At 45.7% G+C, this 21457-nt stretch overlaps 1 protein-coding gene across 2 annotated transcripts in view; it reads left to right on the forward strand.

Moving 5' to 3' along the window:
* Positions 1-21457, forward strand: part of Abca3 (ATP-binding cassette, sub-family A (ABC1), member 3) — a 55943-nt gene that overhangs the window by 19236 nt on the left and 15250 nt on the right. For both annotated transcript variants that reach the window (XM_005391429.2, XM_005391428.2), the window contains exons 9-19: positions 797-913; positions 1279-1399; positions 6650-6823; positions 8507-8688; positions 11281-11424; positions 11906-12035; positions 12747-12901; positions 13135-13290; positions 13485-13695; positions 14847-14997; positions 18671-18769. In XM_005391429.2, coding sequence (XP_005391486.1) covers positions 797-913; positions 1279-1399; positions 6650-6823; positions 8507-8688; positions 11281-11424; positions 11906-12035; positions 12747-12901; positions 13135-13290; positions 13485-13695; positions 14847-14997; positions 18671-18769 — 1640 coding nt within the window. The remainder of the gene's footprint in view (positions 1-796; positions 914-1278; positions 1400-6649; positions 6824-8506; positions 8689-11280; positions 11425-11905; positions 12036-12746; positions 12902-13134; positions 13291-13484; positions 13696-14846; positions 14998-18670; positions 18770-21457) is intronic.

Genomic DNA, 21457 nt, shown 5'->3' on the forward strand with positions numbered 1-21457 from the left:
CTGATACTGCACCTTATGCTTCCAGCAGGAGTGCCCTTAGATTCTGGCCTTTCCTTTCAAAACAGCCAAAGGCAAAGAGATGGATAACTATGGCTTCTAATCTTCACAGCCACAGTCTGATCTGGTGCCACGACCAGAGCCCAGGAGACTGATGTCTGTGGTTGGATCTTTCTGCAGGATCTTCCTGCTAAAGGGAAGGAACCAGGCTAAGCTTCTAGGGAGAAGACTTGGTACCACATAAGACTCAGGAACACACATATGGCATTTGGAATTGCCCCATAGAATACAAGGGCACCTCTGGAGGACTTTGAGGGAATTTTACAGCTTAATCAAGGCCTACTGGGTACACATGTCAGGTGCTGCAGAGGCACAGGCAGAAGATGGGATGTACCAGCATGATGGGGCTTAGTGTGCCCAGTGGGGAGACTGTCTTGGCTCCACCGTGAGGGAGAGTCAGGCCACTGCCAGGTAAAAGGCAGAGGGCACACCATGACGTGGGGAGAAAGGGGGTCCTGAGTGGAGACCCAGAATTGCCTACCAGATGAGGTGGTTATAAGACTAGAAAAGGTAGGAAGGGGAAGATTACTCATACCACACGCAGGGCTGAGCTGTTGGTTAAGGGCTGCTATGACAGCCAGACCTGGGCTTTCTGCCTTGCAGCCCACTTGTGCTACCGGGTCCAGGCTTCTGGTCCATAGCACAGGCATCCTGGTCCACTGATAGACCCACACAAACATGCACCCCTGGGCAGATATGGGCAGTGGCCTGCAGATGTGACGCCTTCCATCCCTCACAGGAGTACATGCGCATGATGGGGCTCAGCAGCTGGCTGCACTGGAGTGCCTGGTTCCTCATGTTCTTCCTCTTCCTCCTCATCGCAGTTTCCTGCATGACAGTCCTCTTCTGTGTCAAGGTGAGTGTGGCTTTGATGGGAGCTCTGAAAAAAGGAGGGTCCCGAGACCCAGGGCTCAGGCTGAGATCTGCTGTTGGCATGGAGTGTCTCATGGCCACTGACCACAGGGCAAGTCTTCTGAGCAGAGGACAGCGGGGCTTCCCACTGGCTAAGGCAAGGGCTCCTACTGTTCCTAGCAATGTCTCCCTGAGCAGGATGTTTAAACCCCTCCTGGCCCATCTCTACCTCCTTTTTTTGTACCAGGAATTGAACTCCAGACCTTGTGCTTGCCAGACAGGTGCTGTGCCGCTGAGCTTTATCCCTGGCCCCCCATCTCTACCTTTCTTGCTCCAACCCACCACTCTATTGGGCGACCTGTCTTGCAGGTGAAGAAGGATGTGGCAGTACTCTCGAGGAGCGATCCCTCTCTGGTGCTGGTCTTCCTGTTGTGTTTTGCCATTTCCTCCATCTCCTTCAGCTTCATGGTCAGCACGTTCTTCAGTAAAGGTGAATCCTTTTGCTCCTGAGGCCAGAGGACTGTGCACTGGCTGACTTAAGTCTTAGGAAACTGGGAGGGGAGGTGTGCAAGGTTAATGATCAAAAGAGATCAATGGGGATGACCCAAAGACTGGGTTGTCTGGGTAGAGGACACTTGAAAGGCTGGGGCTGGACACAGTGTGTCAGATTGCTGAGGGACAGGCTCAGAAGAACCCAGCAAAGTCCTCAACTCTCCCCAGAAAGGAGCTGGAAAGAAGACAGGACATAGCACTGGTGTGGACCAGGGAGGAGTCAGCGTAGCTTACCCTTACACTTACACTTACCTTTGAAAGTTTCTAAAAAGGTAAATTAGTGAATATGTCTAGATTCATCCCAGATATGGTTCAAGCCGACCACACAATAAATATCCATTAATAACTCCCAAGCTTCCCACCATGCAGTTTGTTTTATTTTTTCAAAAGCACAAGCAATTAGTTACTATTATATGTGCACATAATTTCTAACATGTATCAGATGCACACTTTTGATCTACTTTTTTGGATTTACTTTTTTTGATGTTGAACTTCAGTTCTTTTACTATAGATCAGTAAATAGTTAATTTTTTTGGATTAGCCAAAGACATCGTTATTTTGCGTCATTCCTAAATAATATTTTAGCTGCATATAGCATTCTCTCTGGGTAGATTTCCCTGTTCTTTTACTGTGTCACCTTATTGCCGCCTACCACCCATGACATTAGCAAGAATCCGCTGACAGGCAATATGTGGCTTCCCTTTGCTTATGACTGTTTCTCTCTAAGAACCTGTGTCTCCTCCATTTGGTATTTTGTCAGCTTCTGCTTTTATTGTTCCTGTAATTCTGTTCTTCTGGGCTTTGTCAGAGCCTCTCAGCCTGTCCTACAAGTCTCTGAACTTTCTTCTGATAATTTAAGATATCTCTTCCTAGCCAGGTGTGGTGATGCATACCTGTGGTCACAGCATTCAAGAGGCTAAGGTGGGAGGATCACTTGAGTCCAGGAGTATGAGAATAGTTTGGGCAACACAGACAGATCATATATCTTTTTTTTTTTTTTGTACCGGGAATCGAACTCAGGACATTGTGCTTGTCAGGCAGACGCTTATGCCACTGAGCTATATTCCCGGCCCAACACAGACAGACCATGACTCAAAGATAGAAGGGAAAGAAGGAAGAGAGGAAGTGAGAAAGGGGATGGAGGGATCTCTTTATGCTGAATTCTGCATAAATCCCTGAGCACTGTCTTCTGGTTCCCTAACTCACTATTGACTGTATATATCTAGAGTATATCTCATCTGTTTAATTTTTACTCTATGACTATATCTTTCAGGAACTATTTAGTTGATTCTTATATCTATTCAATAATTTTTGTTTCTTTATCCATTCCTATGGGGAGAATTATTTTTTAATAGAAATATCTCTTCATTTATCCCTAAAAGTTCATGGAAAAAAAGAAAAAAAAGTTCATGGCATTCTTTTTTTGAAGTCTGTCTTACCTGCTCATACCACTTCCTTTGGAGAGCTTTGCACATGCTGATAACCCCTACTTCAGCTCTCCAGCTTAGGTTTCTCTCTTGGAATCCAGACTCATACACACTAGCTTTCCTTGGGTGGATAATATACATTTCAGTTGGAATATGTCCAAAACTGAGCCCTTAATCTTTTCCTCAGAAACTGATCCTTCCATCTCAGTAAGTAGCAATTCCATTCTTCCAGCTGCTCAGTCTGGATCTGGGAAATTGTCTTTGACATCTTTGTACTCCTATGTCCCACTCTTTGTCTAGTTCATCTGCAGATCCCATCAGCTCTCCCTTCTTTTCTTTGTTCTCCCTTCCTTCCTTCCTTCTTTCCTTCCTTCCTTCGTTCCTTCCTTCCTTCGTTCCTTCCTTCCTTCCTTCCTTCTTTCCTTTCTTCCTTCCTTCCTTCTTTTTCACTATGGTATGAGGATTGAACCCAAGGCCTTTGCACTGAGCTACAGCCTAAGCCCGATTTTTAATTTTTTATTTTGAGACAGGGTCTCACTAAGTCACGTAAGTTGCCCAGGCTGGACTCAAAATTGCAATTTTCCTGCCTCAGCCTCCCAGAATGCTAGAATTATAGCCATGTGCCATCATACCCAGTTCAGCTTTCCTATCTTAATGCACCTTAACATCAACCACATCTCACTCCCCCACATTACCCACCTTAGTGATCCCCATCCTCCTTGACTGGTTTATGGTGGCAACAGTCTTATATAACTGCTTTTCTGCTTCTGGCCTTGATCTCATTTAGTCCTCATTGTAACCAAGAATGTGATCCACTTAAAATGCAAGTCAGGGCTCATTTCAGCCCAGCTCAAAACATACCATGCCTGTCTTTCTTACACTGAGGAAGAACCAAAGCACCTCCACTAACTAACTAGACCCCACCCACTGCAGCCATGAGCTATGTCTCAGCCATTGCTGTCTCCCACTCATACTTTCCCTATCTCATCCCCTTCTTGTAGTTTTTGGTTCTGCCTGAGTAAGGGATTTTCAGAGGGTGGTCTCCTCGGGATCCCTAAGGAACCCTTTTGGGGTTGACAAAATCAATACTGTTTTATAATGATGCCAAGATGTATTTGCATTTTATACTATGTTGACCTTTATTGCAATGGTTTAGAAATAAAAGTGCATGAAACCACCAGGTCCTGAGCATGAATCCACAAGGTGGATGCCTATGGTCACTATGTTCTTTAGACACTCACAGCAAGCAAACAAACAAAAGTGCCAGTTTCACTGGTGGAGCCATAGAAATTATTAATTTTATTAAGTTTTGACTCCTGAATATATAGGTTCTGTCCTGGGAGAATTGTTTTTTTTTGTTTGTTTGTTTTTCTCCGGTACCAGGAACTGAACTCACAACCTTGCGCTTGCCAGGCAGGCGCTTTTGCCGCTGAGCTAAATCCCCAGGCCCTGTCCTGGGAGAATTGTTCATAAGTCATATTTGTTCGGTCAGCTAACAAAGTAAGTCTTATACAGTACACCTGTGAAAGTTCATAACTTGAATGTTCATAAGTCAGGAACTTCCTGTACTTTGTTTTAGTACTCTACATGACAAAATGGGAGGTACACGTAGAGTATTTATGCAGCATACAGTATGTGACTTCAGGAGTACTGTGCACTCAACTGTCTGAGTTGTCAGCTAAACTAGCCAGTTTTTCACACCACTCTTTTTGCCTCAAGGAATAGCCATGAGAGTAAAGTTATTCACACCAGGGTATTTGATAGGCTGTTTTTCGAATCTAAGCCTACCTTAAAAAGGAAGACCACTGGCAAGTTTATTATAACTCTCATGTCTATAATAAAGTCAAGCTTTATTATGAAATATACAATTTTGTAAACTCAAATCTACCACTATGAGTTTGACAGCTTCCCAATACCTGAAGTGTTTTTTTTTTTATGAGATTGGTGATAATATTGAGAAATGTGATTTTTTTGGTATTGTATAATAACATTTGTCAGTGTGTAGAAGATCCACATGACCCCATAAGCAGTATTTTCTAAAAGACTAATTCATCACATTAAAATTTATTCACAGTGCAAAGGTCCATTTAAGGTGGAAGATAAACCAAAGAGTTTTAATGTAACAGAGTTTGACATGTTCATTGGCTAGTTTGATTGCACATGTGATATGATGTCAAAGAAGAATACCCACAAATGTCTATAAAGGCTAACATAACTTTCCTCCTGTCTCCAACTATGTATCTGAGTGAAGCCACATTTCCTTATGCTTCAACAACAGCAAAAACAGGATATAGCAGAAGAATGCAGCAGCATGCTCTGTTAAGTCAGATATTACAGGCATGGCAAACATGTAAATAAACGCTGCTGTTCTTACGGGATTATAGAAAACATGGTTGTTTTCAATTTTAAAAGTTTATATTCAGCCAGACATGATGGTATACCCCTACAATGCCAGCAACTCAGGAGGCTAAAGTAGGAAGATCTCAAGTTCAGGGCCAGCCTGGGCAATATAGTGAGGCCCTGTCTCAAAAAAAAAAAAAAAAAAAAACCCACAGTGAGAGAAAATATTTGCATATCATCTCAAAAAAAAAAAATTTTTATTGTTTTTTTTTTTTTTTTTTTTTTTTTTTTTTTTTTTTTTTTTTTTTTTTTTGTACTTTGTGTTGAACCTAGGGCTTCTGCACTGAGCTATATTCCCAGCACGTTTCTTTTGAGCCAGAGTCTCAGTCCCTAAATTGCCCAAGCTAATCCTCCTTCCAGAGTTCTGGGATCATAAGTATGTGCCCCTCCTCCTGTCTTGTTCTTTTAAATTATTTAAAACTTTGAATTTTGAAGCTGGGTGTAGTAACAAACACCTGTAATCCCAGCACTGAAGAGGCTGTAGCAGGAGATTCCCTGCAACTTTGAGACAAGCCCAAGCTAAATAGTGAGTTTATGACTGTTGTGGAGTATATAATGAAACCTGTTTCAAAAAAAGAAGGAAAGGAGGAAAAGAGGAAGGAAGGGGGGAAAAGCTTTAAATTTTTTGTTAATGTGGAGCTCTATCCAGCTCTCCATCACACATAACAAAAAGTCCTTTGGTGTATTCATTAATTTTTAAGGGTGTAAAGGGGTCTTAAAACCAGAGTCGAGCTCTGTGGCCATGGACTGACACAGTGTTGTGCCCTGACCCACCTGGTCACTTGCCTTTGTTGGCCTTTTCTCATCTGTCACCTTCTTGAAGCCTTCCTTTTCTCATTCTGTGCCTTGCGGCTCTGCCTGGGCCTTGTCCTTATGGAACACATTCTATTCTTTACTTTTCTCTTCACCCCCACTGGAGGCCAGGCTGTGGCAGGAATAGGCGTTTGCTCTGTTCTGTATGCAGCCATCTCCCTAGTGCGTAGAGCAGTGTGACACAGACTAGGTGCTCAGTGAGCATCTGATGAATGAATGAATGAATGAATGAATGAATGAATGAATGAATGAGGTCATCCATTGCCTGGGAAGACCAGGCAGGAAGAGGAGCTGGGGCAAGAATCTAGGGTTCCTACCAAGTAGGCAGCGTCAAGGAAGCCGCTGGGTGGGAGGTCTGTAGGAGGGAGGTGGAGACCCCGGGCAGGGTGCTGTCTAGGGCACTTCCCCCTGAGAAGAAGTGGCAGGCTGCCTGCAGTCCCTCAGTGCTAGGACTTGGATGAGGTCCAGGCTCCCTGTGACCACTGGAACCTGCACAAGTGCCCTGGTGAGTTTGTAGCATGGCCTGTGTTGCTTCCCTCTCCCTGCAGCCAACATGGCGGCGGCTGTGGGCGGCTTCCTGTACTTCTTCACATACATTCCCTACTTCTTCGTGGCTCCCCACTACAACTGGATGACACTGAACCAGAAGCTCTTGTCCTGTCTCCTGTCCAACGTGGCCATGGCCATGGGAGCCCAGCTTATAGGAAAATTTGAAGCCAAAGGTGAGTGTTGCCCTCACCAGCTGTTCTTGCTGATTCTTGCCACCAAGGAGCATGTTGGCTAAACTGCATCCAGCGGAGGAACTTACCTCAGGAGACAAGCAGGCTCCTCAGAGGGCTTCATGCGCAGAGAGGCACTAAGTATGTCTGGCCCCTTTGGTGGTGCTCAGCGTCTGCCTGCCTGGGACTTTTGCATATTATCCTGGCTGTATTGGCAGGAATGAAATATAATCTACCGGAAAAAAAAAAAGAAATATAATCTACCAGGCAGGGTATATAGCTCAGCAGCACAAGTGCCTGCGTGGCAAGCGCAAGGTCATGAGTTTGATTCCTGGTATAAAAAAAAAAAAAGAAATATAATCTACTTTCTGAAGGACTGGCCTGGGCTCACATAAGATGGTCTCAGTCCTTCCCTATCCAGATATTTTCTTTTCTAGACCAAATGCTCTCATGGCTTCCAGGCTTATATCTTGCTGTATTTGTGCTGCTATCACAGAGTGCCTGAGACGGAATAGTTTATAAAGAACTGAAACATTTCCCTCACAGTTCTGGGAGCTGGGAAGTTCAAGATTAAGGCGCCAGCAGGTTTGGTGTCTGATGAAGCAGTCTCTTTAATGCTGTTTCTCACATGGCAAGAGAGTGAAAAAGAGCAAAGCCTGTCCTGCAGGGCCACTTTTGGTTCATTCATGAGGGCCCCCCTCCCAACTGGGGACTATTTCCAACACATGAACTTCAGGCGACACATTCAAACCATAGCACTGTGCAATTCCTAGTTATTGTAACTTCCAAAATGTTGGACCCTGGAAGGAAGTAGGTGAGTGGGCACAGAAACATTCAGTGTTGCTTTGTTTTTAATTAGAACTGTTTTTTTTTTTTTCTTTTGTAAATGTCTTCTAACACTTTAGCATTTTAAATTCATGTGCTTCCATGTTTAGGAGTGTGCTAATAAAATGTAGATTCTGTCCATGAGCAGATCCTTCCAATGTTCAAATACTTTTTAGAAAGCCATTTCCAAAACTATGTGGCACCCTCTTCCTCCCTTTTCTTATTTTCAATAATAGACACATTTCTGGCTGTTTGACATTTACCAAGGGTATAGACAGCTACTTCCATCCGGGGCCCTCAGGTCCGCAAAGGATGACTGCTCAGGCTCAAGTCTGTATGGACTATTATGTTGGCAAACCAGGAACTTCATTAAAGAGAGCTTTATATGTGTCTCTTAGCTTTAAGAAAGATATAAATGAGGCCAGGGACATAGCTCAGTGTGCCTGTCTGGCCTGAGTCCAATTCCTGGTACCCACCCCCGCAAAAGGATATAAATGTACATCCATTTACTCTGGTCTTTCCCAAGTCATATGTGTCAATGTGTGAGAATGTATGTATTTATGTATGTGTATATATATGGTTAAATGCATATGTGCATAAGTGTGTGTATGTATGTATGTATATATTTATCCATGTCAGCAATTAAATACAAACTCACCTAGTCAGTTCATAAACTTTTTGCTAGTTCTTAAAGACTTGAAAGAAGTTGTCAGATTTGTTACTGAGCCTGGAAGGGAATAGTCACACCGACTTAGCAGCAACAACACAGGGCAAATTGCACACGTGTGCCATTTTGCAGCCTCGAGCTCCCTGCACCTTTCAGTCTGCCTGATTTGGGGCCATCTTCTGGTGTGTCCCCAGGCACAGGCATCCAGTGGCAAAACCTCCTGAGTCCCGTCAATGTGGACGATGATTTCTGCTTTGGGCAAGTGCTAGGGATGCTGCTGCTGGACTCTGTGTTCTATGGTCTGGTGACCTGGTACGTGGAGGCCGTTTTCCCAGGCCAGTTCGGCGTGCCCCAGCCCTGGTACTTCTTCCTCCTGGTGAGTCCTAATGCCCCTGCCCAAGTGGAGCCACCTCTGTGGAGGGTGGGGGTGTCCCTGACATTCAACACCTGTATGGACCCGGGATGGAAAGCCCTGCCCTGTGTATGGTGAGCTGCATGTCCTGATGGCCCTTGGGACTGGTTCTGAAAGAGATGAAGATCTGCCCAGCCACCCCTCATCTGAGATGAAGGGGCTTGCAGGCCCCCAGCTTTAGGACCAGTGCTGACAGCCTCTACTGTCTACCCACCCATCCCTTCCTCCTTGCTCATAAAAAATACTGGGTTTTCTGCTGCTAAAACAACACATTTTTTTGTAAGTGATCGCGTTGCTAGAATATATAGCACTTCCCACTGCCAGCAAGGAGCACCACTGGCACTCCGGCAGTGCCTCCTCAGACCTTTTGTGTGCACTGTCATGGACTCACAGATGCACAGGTAACACGCACATATTCACTCATGAAAATGGGTCGTATTGGCTGGGGGTGGTAGAGGGCTTGCCTAGGCCCTGGGTTCAGTCCCAGGCACTGGAGAAAAAAATAAAAAAAGAACTCTGTATTATAAGAAATGCTTGAAACTTTCTTTAAAAAAAAAAATCTATAGTACATCTTAGTTGTGGGTTTTGTTTTTTGTTGGTTTTTTTTTTTTGGCATCGCTGGGAAGTGAACCCAGAGCCCTCTCACTGACCTACATCCGGGGCTGGGGATTTAGCTCAGCGGCAAAAGCGCCTGCCTGGCAAGCGCAAGGTCGTGAGTTCGGTTCCCGGTACCGGAGAAAAACCAAAAAAAAAAAAAAAAAAAAAAAAACAAAACACTGAGCCACATCCCAGCCCTTTTTTCATTCTTTTTTTTTTTTTTTTTGCCTGACACAGAGTCTCTCAGTTGCCCAGGCTGGGCTTCAATTTGTGATCCTTTTACCATAGCTTCCCAGTGTGCTGGGATTATAGTCATGCATCACCATATCTTAAATACATACATGCATCTGTCTATTAGTTTTAGATTTTTATCTAAAGATATTTATAAATCTTGTTTATTGATAAATATTTTTAAATATTTACCTTTTCATGAGCCAACTTCACTTATAATGACTGCAACATGTGCACTCCACATACTTAACTAGTTCTCTATTGGTGGGTTAGATCCACCACCTCCTGTCTCTCCCCACAACCCTCTCTTTCTCTGCATTAGAAACTAAATCCAGAGTTTCTTTACCACAGAGCTACATCTACAGATGTTTTTAAATTTTGGAACAGGGTCTCACTAGGTTGCCCAGGCTGGCCTTGAACTTGCAATCCTTCTGTCTCGCCCCCTGAACTTTGAATAGCTGGGACTACAGGTGTGAGGCCCTTTACTTGGCTACATATTTCTACATTTTTTGATTCAACAAATACAGTACTTATCAAGTGTCGGCTATTATATTTCATCAAAACTAAGGTGACACCTAGTTGTTAGAGTTAATTCTTACTTTGTCTCTCATTATGGAAGAGAAATGCCAAGGTTAAACTATGGCATGTGTGGTGAAATACATCCTGATTTCAAAGTCACTTTAGATATGAGAAATGTGTCCCTGAATACCAATGCGATGCACCAGGTGTGGGGGCATATGCCTGTAATCCCAGCACTCTGGAGGCTGAGGCAGGAGGATTGCTCTGAGTTTGAGGTCAGCCTGGACTACATAAGTAAGTTCAAGGCCAGGCTGAACTACATAGTGAGATCCTGTCTCAAAAAAAAAAGAAAGAAAGAAAGAAAGAGTATTCCACACATTAGGAATACACAGAGAAGAGAGCTGCAAGTTGGCAGGTCTCCAGCCCGCAGCTTGTCCTCCAGTGCCCACTGCCCACTGTGTTATTTGTACAAGGCTCCCCTCAGGATGGAGTATTGCCATCTGTGGCTGTATTCTGACCCCTAGCTCAGAGGCTGTTATTGTAGTAGCCAAAGAGTAGGTGGAAAGAGATCTGGCCTCACTGATGGTTATGAATTCATGTGTAGCTTGAATGAGGAAGCAGGTAGTGTGGAGATGCAGATCCTTATGCTTTGGGGCTGGATGTCACCCTGGACTGGAGCATTCAATCACCTCTCTTAAGCTGTGCGTGGTGGTGTGTGCCTATAATCCCAGCACTCTAGAAGGCTGAGGCAGAAGGATTATAAATTCGAGATCATCCTGAGAAACTTAACAAGATCCTGTCTCAAAATAAAAACAAAAGGTCTGGGAATATAGCTCAGTGCAAAGGCTCTGGATTTATTTCTCAGTACTGAAGGCAAAAAGAAAAAAAAAAACCCTATCTTCATGTTAATGTCGTCATTAATACGCTCCTTTTCCTCTTTCACCTCTGAGGTGACAATCACAACAAGCCTACGAATGACTCTGGTACCCACTTGCCAGCTTGAGAAGTGGAGGTTTAGACCTTCCCAGGGGCAATCAAGTCAGGAGCAGCTAACGGACTCACTCTGAGCAGCACCGGCTTTGCCATTCTGCTCTTAGAGGGTAGCTGAGCCATGTTGCTGCTTGTGTTTTGTGTGTCAGTGTTTGCTTTGTTGGCGACAAATAAAATGGACTGACACACATTACTGATACCTGTCCACCTCCATCCCAGCCATCCTACTGGTGTGGGAACCCAAGGATGGTCGTGGGGAAAGAGGAAGAAGACAGTGACCCCGAAAAAGCACTCAGAACTGAATACTTTGAAGCTGAGCCCGAGGACCTGGTGGCTGGAATCAAGATCAAGCATCTTTCCAAGGTACCACCTCCCAGTGGGGACCTTGGGAACAGGCTGGTCCTGCAGCCATAAGTGCCCTCTCCAGGCCTCATTCTCTCCCAAGCACCTGATAAAGGAGGGCTGGGGCCCCTCAGCTACTCCTGACATATTTCCTGGCACACAGACCACCTCTCTGCCCAGCACAGGACCAAACTTAGGGTGATACCAGAGAATCTACAGTCACATCTGTGCTTCCTGCCAGCTTCAGTACATGCTGGGCTGTGCTATATTGTGTGCCATAGGCTTCCCAGCAAAGAGGCATCAAAGAGGCAGTGGGACATGTTGGGTGGGAAGGGAAGAGCAGGGACGCACAGCCTCTACCCCAAATGCTTCACTCCTCCGTATGCTGATTGCCTCTGGGCTTGACTTCTGAGACGCTGAGGCCACATTCCAGGGGAGGCCCAAGGAGAGAGGCTGCTGGGGACCAGGGAAAATCCAGCGCAACCCTCTGCCTCTCCTGCAGGTCTTCCAAGTAGGAAATAAGGAAAAGGCAGCTGTCAAGGACCTGAGCCTAAACCTGTATGAAGGGCAGATTACCGTCCTGCTGGGCCACAACGGGGCAGGAAAGACCACCACTCTGTCCATGCTCACAGGTGAGGGGCAGACCCAGGCTGCCTGTGGCTCGCAGGCCCTCCGTCAGCACCGCTGCATGCCAGTCTGGCCTTGGTCCCTCGTACAGCTTTCAGTCTTCCCAGCCCTAAGACCTGAGATGTTCTCATACCCAGCTGAGCCTCAGCCCCACAGCCCAGTCGGACATACAGGGTACCGTGAGTGATCTCAAGCTTCTGCTCATGAATGCCTGAACCTAGTAGCATCAGTAAGAACAACCATGGTAAAATCTCAAGTCACTCAGGGCTGGCCCACCCTGTACTGATAACAGTTTGGTCACAAACCCTCTTTAGAAAGCCATCCCTGGTGCATTGTACCCAACTCTGTGGTAGCTTTTCATTTTCTTGACCACCAAGACACCTCTTAGTTCGCAGACCCAGATCTGAGATGGGGGTCTTGTGATAATGATTCACTCCACATCTACACACACTTATATCTGCAAGTGTGTGTGTGTGGGGGGGTTCTCATCCCTGACAGGCTTGCACAACCCATAGCAGAGCTCTGTCCCTTTCCCTCCTGTTCCCACTGCTCAGGTGGACATAGCCCACCATGGTGGGGAAGAGGGGTTCCTGGCACTCTGTCACACAGGGTCCTTGAAGAAATGAAAGGAACCTGGTGACAGAGGGGAAGTGTCATCATACTTCATGCTGATAAGATTTTCACACTGAATTTTGGGGTCTTTTGCTTGGCCCCAGGACTCTTCCCCCCTACTAGTGGACGTGCCTTTATTGGTGGGTATGAAATTTCCCAAGACATGGTTCAAATCCGGAAGAGCTTGGGCCTGTGCCCCCAGCACGATGTCCTGTTTGACAACCTGACCGTCACAGAACATCTTTACTTCTATGCGCAGGTGAGTCCATAGGTGACAGGGACTTGTAGGTAGGGGTGGTTCCATTGCGTATGTGTGACATTAGCCTCCCAGCAAAGCAAAGTCTGTTTGATAAACTCTTCTTCCCACAACGAGTAAAGGGTGCTGGCAAGCAAACTAGTTTGGGAGATGTCTGTCGAGCCAAGGAGCTTGCTGGGCAGGGTAGGCTTCCATTGACAGCACTGCCTTATCTCCCCCACCCCCTGCCATTTCAGCTGAAAGGCTTGTCTCGCCAGAAATGCCCTGAAGAAGTCAAGCAAATGCTGCACATCCTCAGTCTGGAGGACAAGCGGAACTCACTGTGCAGGTTCCTGAGTGGGGGCATGAAGCGCAAGCTCTCCATTGGCATCGCCCTCATTGCAGGCTCTAAGGTACAGAGCGGTGGGCCCCAGCACCATAGGTTAGGTCCCCACATACAGTGGACAAATACAGTGCAGCAGTGCCCAGGGGTTTTCAGTTTCAGAGCTTAAGCCACTCGAGTCAACTCAAGCTCCACACACCTCCAGCACAGCCAGCCTGAGGTGTAGCTCTGCCATCACAATGAGGCTGTGCCTCTGCTCCCCAGGTACTGATGCTAGATGAGCCCACCTCGGGAATGGATGCCATCTCCAGGAGGGCCATCTGGGACCTGCTTCAGCGGCAGAAAAATGACCGCACCATCCTGCTGACCACCCACTTCATGGATGAAGCAGACCTGCTGGGAGACCGCATCGCCATCATGGCCAAGGGCGAGCTGCAGTGCTGCGGGTCCTCTCTGTTTCTCAAGCAGAAATATGGTAAATATGATGGGGGGCAAGTAGCAGACAGCCCCCATTTCATGGAAGGATCAGTGCCACCCTCCCTGTGCTGAGGGGAACTGCCCACTATCAGCCTTGATGACAGCCCCTGAGCGTAGCAGGGAGAGGCTTTCTGTCCGCTTCCTGTTTTGTCACCCCAGTAGAGGGCAGGAGTGAGAACTAAGGGACGTGGGGCAGAAAATCTGGATGGTTGGGCTCTGTTTTAGTCATGACCAGGGCTCCAGAGAGCGGAGGTCTCTTAGAGAGGTCACATACACTTGGGCTCCTAATACATCCCCAGGCAGTGGGTAGAGACCCAGGTCAGGTCCCAGTTTTGTAGGGTAGGGGTCGCTTCCCTTGTGAAGGTTGCCACCTGGTCCAGTCTGGCAGTGGTGTTCCAGTCACCCCAACACTCAAGACAGAAGTGAGCTCTTCACAAGGCCCAAGCCTTCCCACCTCTGCTCTGCTGGCTTTCCAGTAGCCAGCACACAGCCCCAGAGATCACCAGTGTGGCCACAGTGGGCTGGAGGAAGACTGGTAGGGGCATCCTCATCCTGGGCGGTCATGTGCCCTACAAAGATACTGGAGTTCCCTTTCCAAGAAAGACATGGCACAGGTTTCAGGGGACAAGGAGCCATGCCTGCCACAGCCTTGAGCATTTCACTTGTTACTTCCTACCTGGCTTCCTAGTAGCTTTGTCCCTGAAGTGGACATGAATATGACAGTTCCTGCAGAGTGATGCTAAGCAGGAGATGAGAGCAGTGATCTGATGTGTGTGACGTATTTGGTGGCTCTTGCTCTTGCTAAATTTCTTCCTGGGAACCTCGAGCCTCAGTGACAATCAGTGTTAATTCTGCAAAGTACATGCCCTCAAACACTCAGATTATTGCTTGTGTTGGTTCCCTGCCCTGGTGGTTATATCTTCTGGAAGGCTCTGGCTTCCAGCAGGTGCTCCATACCACACTCAGCATCACAGGTCCCCTCGCAACTCTTCCCAGTTAGGGTTTGTAGGCAAGACCCCAAGACAGCATGAAGGATCTCTGCCTTTCTGGCTTTCTTACCATGAAATTACCTGGCATGAGCCCCATTGAAGGTAGGAAGAAAAGTGAGGGGACAGCCAAAGGGCCATATGCCTAGCCCATGTGTTCTAGGTGCTGGATACCACATGACACTAGTGAAGGAGCCACATTGCAACCCCAAAGCCATCTCCCAGCTGGTGTACCACCACATCCCCAATGCCACTCTGGAAAGCAGCGCCGGGGCTGAGCTGTCCTTTATTCTTCCCAAGGAGAGCACACACAGGTATGTGTCCTAGAAAGATGAGTATACAGGTATGCCTCCCAGGTAATACCCACACAGGTGCAATCTGAGCGGGGGACTCCATGCTCAGTCACCTACTCTGCCCTCTGTGGTTTGTCCAGGGGGCAACTCTTAGCCCTTGGACTATGGATGGTCAGCCCATGGAGAATATTTGGTTGGATTCAGGGAGTTAGGCCTCCTGGGTGGGGCTGGGAGAAGTATAACTTGTTCCTGAGTTGGAGAGACATTGCAGGAGTACTCAGTACTTACCTGCAGTTTTTTTCAGGGGTTTTTGTTTGTTTGTCTTTTTGAGACAGAGTTTCACAATGCAGTTCAGGCTGGCCTTGAACTCACTTTGTAGCCCAGGCTGGCCTTGAACTCACAGTGATCCTCTTGCCTCAGCCTTCCAAGTGCTAGGATTATAGGCATGTGCCATCATATCTGGCAAGAACTTGCATTTGAATATAAATTTGGAATGTATGTAACTTTCTGATCTCCAAATTTGAGGGAGGGCATTTGTTTCATCACTGTCATACACAGGGCAGAGTTACCAATGCAGGAGGAAAAAGCCAATTCAATTCATATTCAGAAACTTTGTGATTTATATCTTAAAAGCCCATTTAATCATATTACAAATCTAAGAATGTGGGAGGTTTGTTTGTTGGAGTTTCTTTTTGCTGGGGATAAAACCCAGGGCTTTAAGCATACCAGATAAGTTCTCTAACCCTGAGCTACATCCCCAGCCTGTATCAGTGAGCTTTGCAATTGCTGGACACAATAGCAAACACTCGCAACTTAAGGGAGGAGCGGTTTAGTTTGGCTTATGTTTTAAGGAGATCCAGTCAGCTGGCTGCAAGGCAGAAACATCATGGAGGAAGCTGTTTGGTTTATGTTGGCCAAGAAGCAGAGCAGAGGATCAGTGCTAGAGAGGAAGGAGAGAGGGACCAGATATAGATCCAAAAGCTATGCCTCTATAACCTACCCAGACACATCCAGAAGTGTGCTCCACCAGTCTCCTGGGTGGGTTCCATTCAAGTTGACACTCTACCCTAACCACTACATCCCACCCCTTGTCAACTTTATACTCAAGCACATCTCCTTAAACCATACTTAATATCCAGGTAAAGGCAATAGCAAGCTCATGATTCTGTGTAACAGTACACAGCTGGGACAATTGGAAATGCAAGAATCCCATCTCCAAAGTCTCAACAGTGCCAACATTTTTCAAAAGTCCAAGTATAAGTCTCTCCTGAGACTCAAGTTAAAATGTTAGCTATGAATCTCTGTAGAAATAAGAAAACAAGTAACATAATCTCAAGGTACAATGGCACAGGTTAAACATTGCCATTCCAAAAGGCAAGAATAGAGAAATTTTTAAAAGTTAAACCAAAAAAGAATCCAAATCCAGCAGGGCAAACATTAAGTCCCATTGTCCCATATCCAGTACCTAGGGCACATGGTGGTGAGGTGTGAATTTGAAAGGGCTTGGGAGGCCACAACTCTATGTTGAAGCCCATGGGGGCTCTCTCTTGGGCTGGCCCCACTCATGGCTTATAGCTTTCCTTGGATGACTTTCCATGTTCTGGAATCTCTGACTGTACCTTTGGCTTTACTCTCACAGCTTCATAAACTGCCCTCTCAAGAGCTGTTTGCTGGCCTCCCAGGTCTTCCTTTGAAATCTGGGTAGAAGTCTCCCTGATCCCACAACTCTTGGGTTCTACATGCCTGTAAAATCAACATCATGTGGATAATGTCAAGGCCAACTCCCCCTCAAATAGTATCCAGGCCCCCTTGGACCATTGCTGCAGTGACCTCAGAGTGCCTGGATGGCTGAGCCCAGTGAAATGAGTCCCAGGGAACCAATTTCCTAGGAAGTGCTTCTCAAACAGGGATACCAGAAACTCTCTTCTCAAATGAAAGGTTGACTTTTTTTTTTACCTTGAGCCTGGGTTAGGGAGGGTCTTGCTAACTCCTGACATGCTCTCAAGATAATTTCTTCCTTGTACCTGCATAGAGTACTTCATTTCTTTATTAATTATGTTCATCTTCATGGCTGCTTTGGCCCCAACTTTATGCAAGATTTTTTCTGAGGCAAAAAACAAAAGTTTTCGGGGCTGGGGATTTAGCTCAGTGGCAAAAGCACCTGCCTGGCATGCGCAAGGTCGTGAGTTCAGTTCCCGGTACCGGAGAAAAACCAAAAAAAAAAAAAAAAAGTTTTCCAAATTTTTCTGCTCTGCCTTTTGCCCTCAATTTTCACTATAAATCTAGCTAAAAGCAGCCAGCAGTACCCATGCAACAGGTGAATGTTGGGCTGTCCTAAAATATCTTTGGCCAGATTAATTAGTCCACTACCTTTAATATCAGTTTTCTGCAAATTCTTAGGACCTGAGCAAAAGATAGACAAATTTTCTGACAGAGTGTAGCACACATGGCCTCTTAATTAAACTGCTAATGGAACCTTTATTCCCAGTAGAATCCTTCTGAGCCTGGTCTTTCTGTCTGCATTCTTATTATCATTCTAGTCTTCTGAGCTCCAACTAGAATCTCCCATCAGGCTCTGCTTACAGCATTCTAGGGCTCCTCTATCTTGTATCTACAAACCTTCTGAACTCTTCCCATAAACCAGTTCCAAAATCTTTTAAACTGCATGATCAAATACAGTCACAGCAGTGATCCCACTTCTCTGGTACCAAATTTCTGTATTAATCAGCTTTCCCATTGCTGGACACAGTACCCAACACCTACAACTTAACAAAGGAGAGGTTGGCTTATGTTTGAAGGAGATTCAGCCAATGGTCAACTGGCTCCAAGGCAAAAATGATATGGCAGAAGCTACTTAGTTCATGATAGCCAGCAAGTAGAGCAGGAGACCAGAACTAGAGAGGAGCGGGTAAGGGACCAGGCATAGATCCCAAGAGAGTGCATCCATTTCCCACTCAGACACTCCTGGAAGTGTGTTCCACCAGTACCCCAGGTGGAACCCAAAGCCATTCAAGTTAATACTCCCCACCAACTGCCACATAGCCTAACTACTCCATTATCATGCACTCATATTTTTCCCCCAAATTATGCTAATAAAAAGTCTCCCAGTAAACTCTTATCCAGATCTCCAATTACTGTCCCAGAACAGATTCCTAATAATGGGGTAGTTATTATCAAGTTTCCTTCTAGAAATGAGGTTCAGCTTCACTTCTCCATCAGTAGGATAGCACAATGTGCACTTTATCCCGTGGTTGCGGCTTTGAGTAGAATTTTTCCCCAATATTCCTGTATTGAATGAGTGAAAAAGCACACAGCTACCTGACTGGCCTATGTCCAGTTCCTGCCAACAGGAAGTGGCATGTTGCCATGCATGTTGGTTTTAAAAATTGATGCATTGGGAAATGTATGTGTCTTTTGCTCACTTATGGGCCACTTTTAGATATTCATATCAACCATTTTGTTATAACTTTCTCCAATTTGTTGTGTTTCCTTTTGTGAGATTTTTTTCCTCATACAGATTTTACATTTAATGTATTATAAATTTCCTACTATGATTTCATCTATTACTTTTATTCTTAGAAAGAGTTTTCCTGCCCTGTGACTAAATGAGGGAATTGTTTAGGGATGAATTATCTAGAAAGTCTCTGAGAATTACCTCATCACTCTGTCTTTTTTCTTTTTTTTTTTTTTTCAGATTTGAAAGCCTTTTTGCCAAATTGGAAAAGAAGCAGAAAGAATTGGGCATTGCCAGCTTTGGGGCCTCTGTCACCACCATGGAGGAAGTGTTTCTTCGGTCAGTAGACATGGATTCCTTATGGTCTGGACCTAGGGTGATTTTGCTAAAAGGCAACTAGCTGCAAGGGAATCAGCATGATTCTACTCTTAACCAGAGACAGGGTGCAGCATATAGTTGGGGCAGAGCAGTGGCTCTGGTGCAGATGTGATTATCAGCACCTGCACACTGGGGAAGTGGTCACCCACATGCAAGGCATGTGTAGGAACTTCCTGTGTCCCTCCTGGGAAGACCACCCCACAGATGGGTCAGGGCAGCACCAGGCCTGCTGAGCTCTTCTAGGCATAGGTCATCCTTCAGGATGCCCAGGTCTGCACCAAAACTGTTAAGTTTAGCTTTCTGACCCTTAGTATTACAGGGTGATTGGTAGACCATTGACACATTTTTCAGACATTTCATGAATGCTAGCTTGACGGATAAAAACTAAGAACTAAAAAAAAAAAAAAAAATACATGTGAGGTAGTTCTTCTTGAGCTGCTCATGACCTAGAGAGGCAACAAAATAAGTGACCAGCCGGCATGGTGGCACACGCCTATAATCTCAGCACTCGGGAGGCTGAGGCAGGAGGATCGTTGCGAGTTTAAGACCAGCCTGGGCTACAAAGTGAGCTCAAGGCCAGCCTGAACTGCATAGCAAGACCCTGTCTCAAAAAAGACAAAAAAAAAAAAAAAAGTGACCATAAGCTATAAGGCCATGTGGTGTGTGTCCTGTGGACGTCTGTCCAGAGGGTTGTGGGGACCATTGGGAAAGGCCACTGTGACCACAGGGACCAGCAGAGAAAGGAGGCTAAGAAGGAACCTATATGTCTACAGAGTCCTCCAAATCCAAGGCTGGTGACAGAGGAAGAAGGGAGAGATTACTCTCTGACCCTTGCCCAGCATAGGGCAGAGCAGGGTAGGTCTTGGTAAATCTTGGTTGAGTTAAAAACGTACTGGCCTGGTGTCAGTGGGCCTGGAGGTTGGTCCCCATTTGCTCTTAGCAGCCACAGGACCTTTTGTCTCCATTTTTCAGGATCTAGGGCCTCTCTGAACCCCTGCATTACTTTGTTCCCTCATTCACATTTAGCACATGGCCCCAACCTAGCCCTGGTCTTGCACCTACGCGCCAAGCTCCCACACCTGACAGTGGTTTCTCTGAGCTCCTAGTCTTAGGAAAAAAAAAAACAAAAACTATCACAGACACTCTGCCCAGCCTTCCTAGGGTCTTCTGGCAGAGAGAAGCCAGCAGCATCCATAGGCAACTCAGACAGTAAACAGCTGTTTTCAACTAGAAGGAAATGGAATATTGGAGAAATGGCACTCTTTGGTGTCTCTAACTCATATCTGTTGGTCTTCAAGGATAAATGAGACTGGGAGAATCAGTGGAGGGGCCCTGGGTGGGGTCTACAGAATAGAGACCAAGGCCCAAAGGCAAGATGAGGAAAAGGAGGTCAGTGGGCAGGGCTTCTGGCAGGCTTACAGCTGAGAGTGGCCAGGTAAGCCTGGTTAGGCCAGATCAGAAAGCACCTCACATGTTCAGCGGCTTCAGGGCTGTTTCCTGGCAGGCGGCTGCCAGAGGGCTTTATGTTTAGGGATTTTTTTTGTTTCATTTTTGTGGTACTGGGGATTGAATCCAGGGCCTCTGTGTATGCTTTACTGCTGAGCTATTCCCTCAGGCCTGTGTATGTTTTTAAATAGTAGCTTTCCTGGCCAGGTACACTGGTGTACAACTATACTCCCAGCTAGCTGAGGCAAGAGGATGGAAGTTTGAAAGACCAAAGTTCGAGGGGCTGTCTCAAAAAAAATATCTTTAGCCACGCGTGGTGGCACATGCCTGTAATCCCAGCACTTGGGAGACTAAGGCAGGAGGATCTCCATGAGTTTGAGGCCAGCCTGGGCTACATAGTGAGTTCAAGGCTAGGATGAACTATATAGCGAGACCCTGTCTCAAAAAAAAATTTTTTTAAGGGGTAGGGTTACAGCACAATGGTAGACCACCCCCAGATTCAATTCTCATAACTCTTAGTTTTTATTCACTCTTTCAGGTCTTACACTAGTGAGACAATATGGTGCTTACACGTGCAGGTCTGATTTATTTCACTTATGAGTATAGTCTCTAGTTGTGACCATTTACCTATAAAAGCCTTGAGTTCATCTTTCTTTATAGCTGAGTAATATTCCATTATATAAAAGTACCACAATTTTTTTATCCAATCTCCAGTGGATGGACATTTGGGTTGCTTCCACAATTTAGCAATTACAAATTGTGCTGCTATGAACATGGGTGCACATACATCACTGTAATATGATGTTTTTCAAAACCACCAAAAAATTTACTAATATATAATTCACATAATTAAAAAAAAAAACCTTTGTTGTAGTACTAGGAATTGAACCTACAGCCTTTGCAATGAGCTACATCCCTAGCCCTTATTTTTAATTTTGAGATAGAGTCTCACTAAGTTGCTAAGTTACCCAGCCCAGGCTTGAATTTGAAATCCTGCCTTACCACCCCACAGTACTAGGATCACAGGCATGTCTTACCATGACCAGCTTTAAAGAAAAATCACCTTTTTGATGTGTACAATTTAGAGTTTCTTGCATATTTACAGTTTGCAATTCTCACCATAATCAATTTTGAAACATTTTAATAGCAGTGGTGCACAGCTGTAATCCCAGCACTTGGGAGACTGATGCAGGAGGATTGCCA

The sequence above is a fragment of the Chinchilla lanigera genome, unplaced genomic scaffold, assembly GCF_000276665.1.
Source record: "Chinchilla lanigera isolate Chin_1 unplaced genomic scaffold, ChiLan1.0 scaffold00041, whole genome shotgun sequence".
NCBI lineage: Eukaryota > Metazoa > Chordata > Mammalia > Rodentia > Chinchillidae > Chinchilla > Chinchilla lanigera.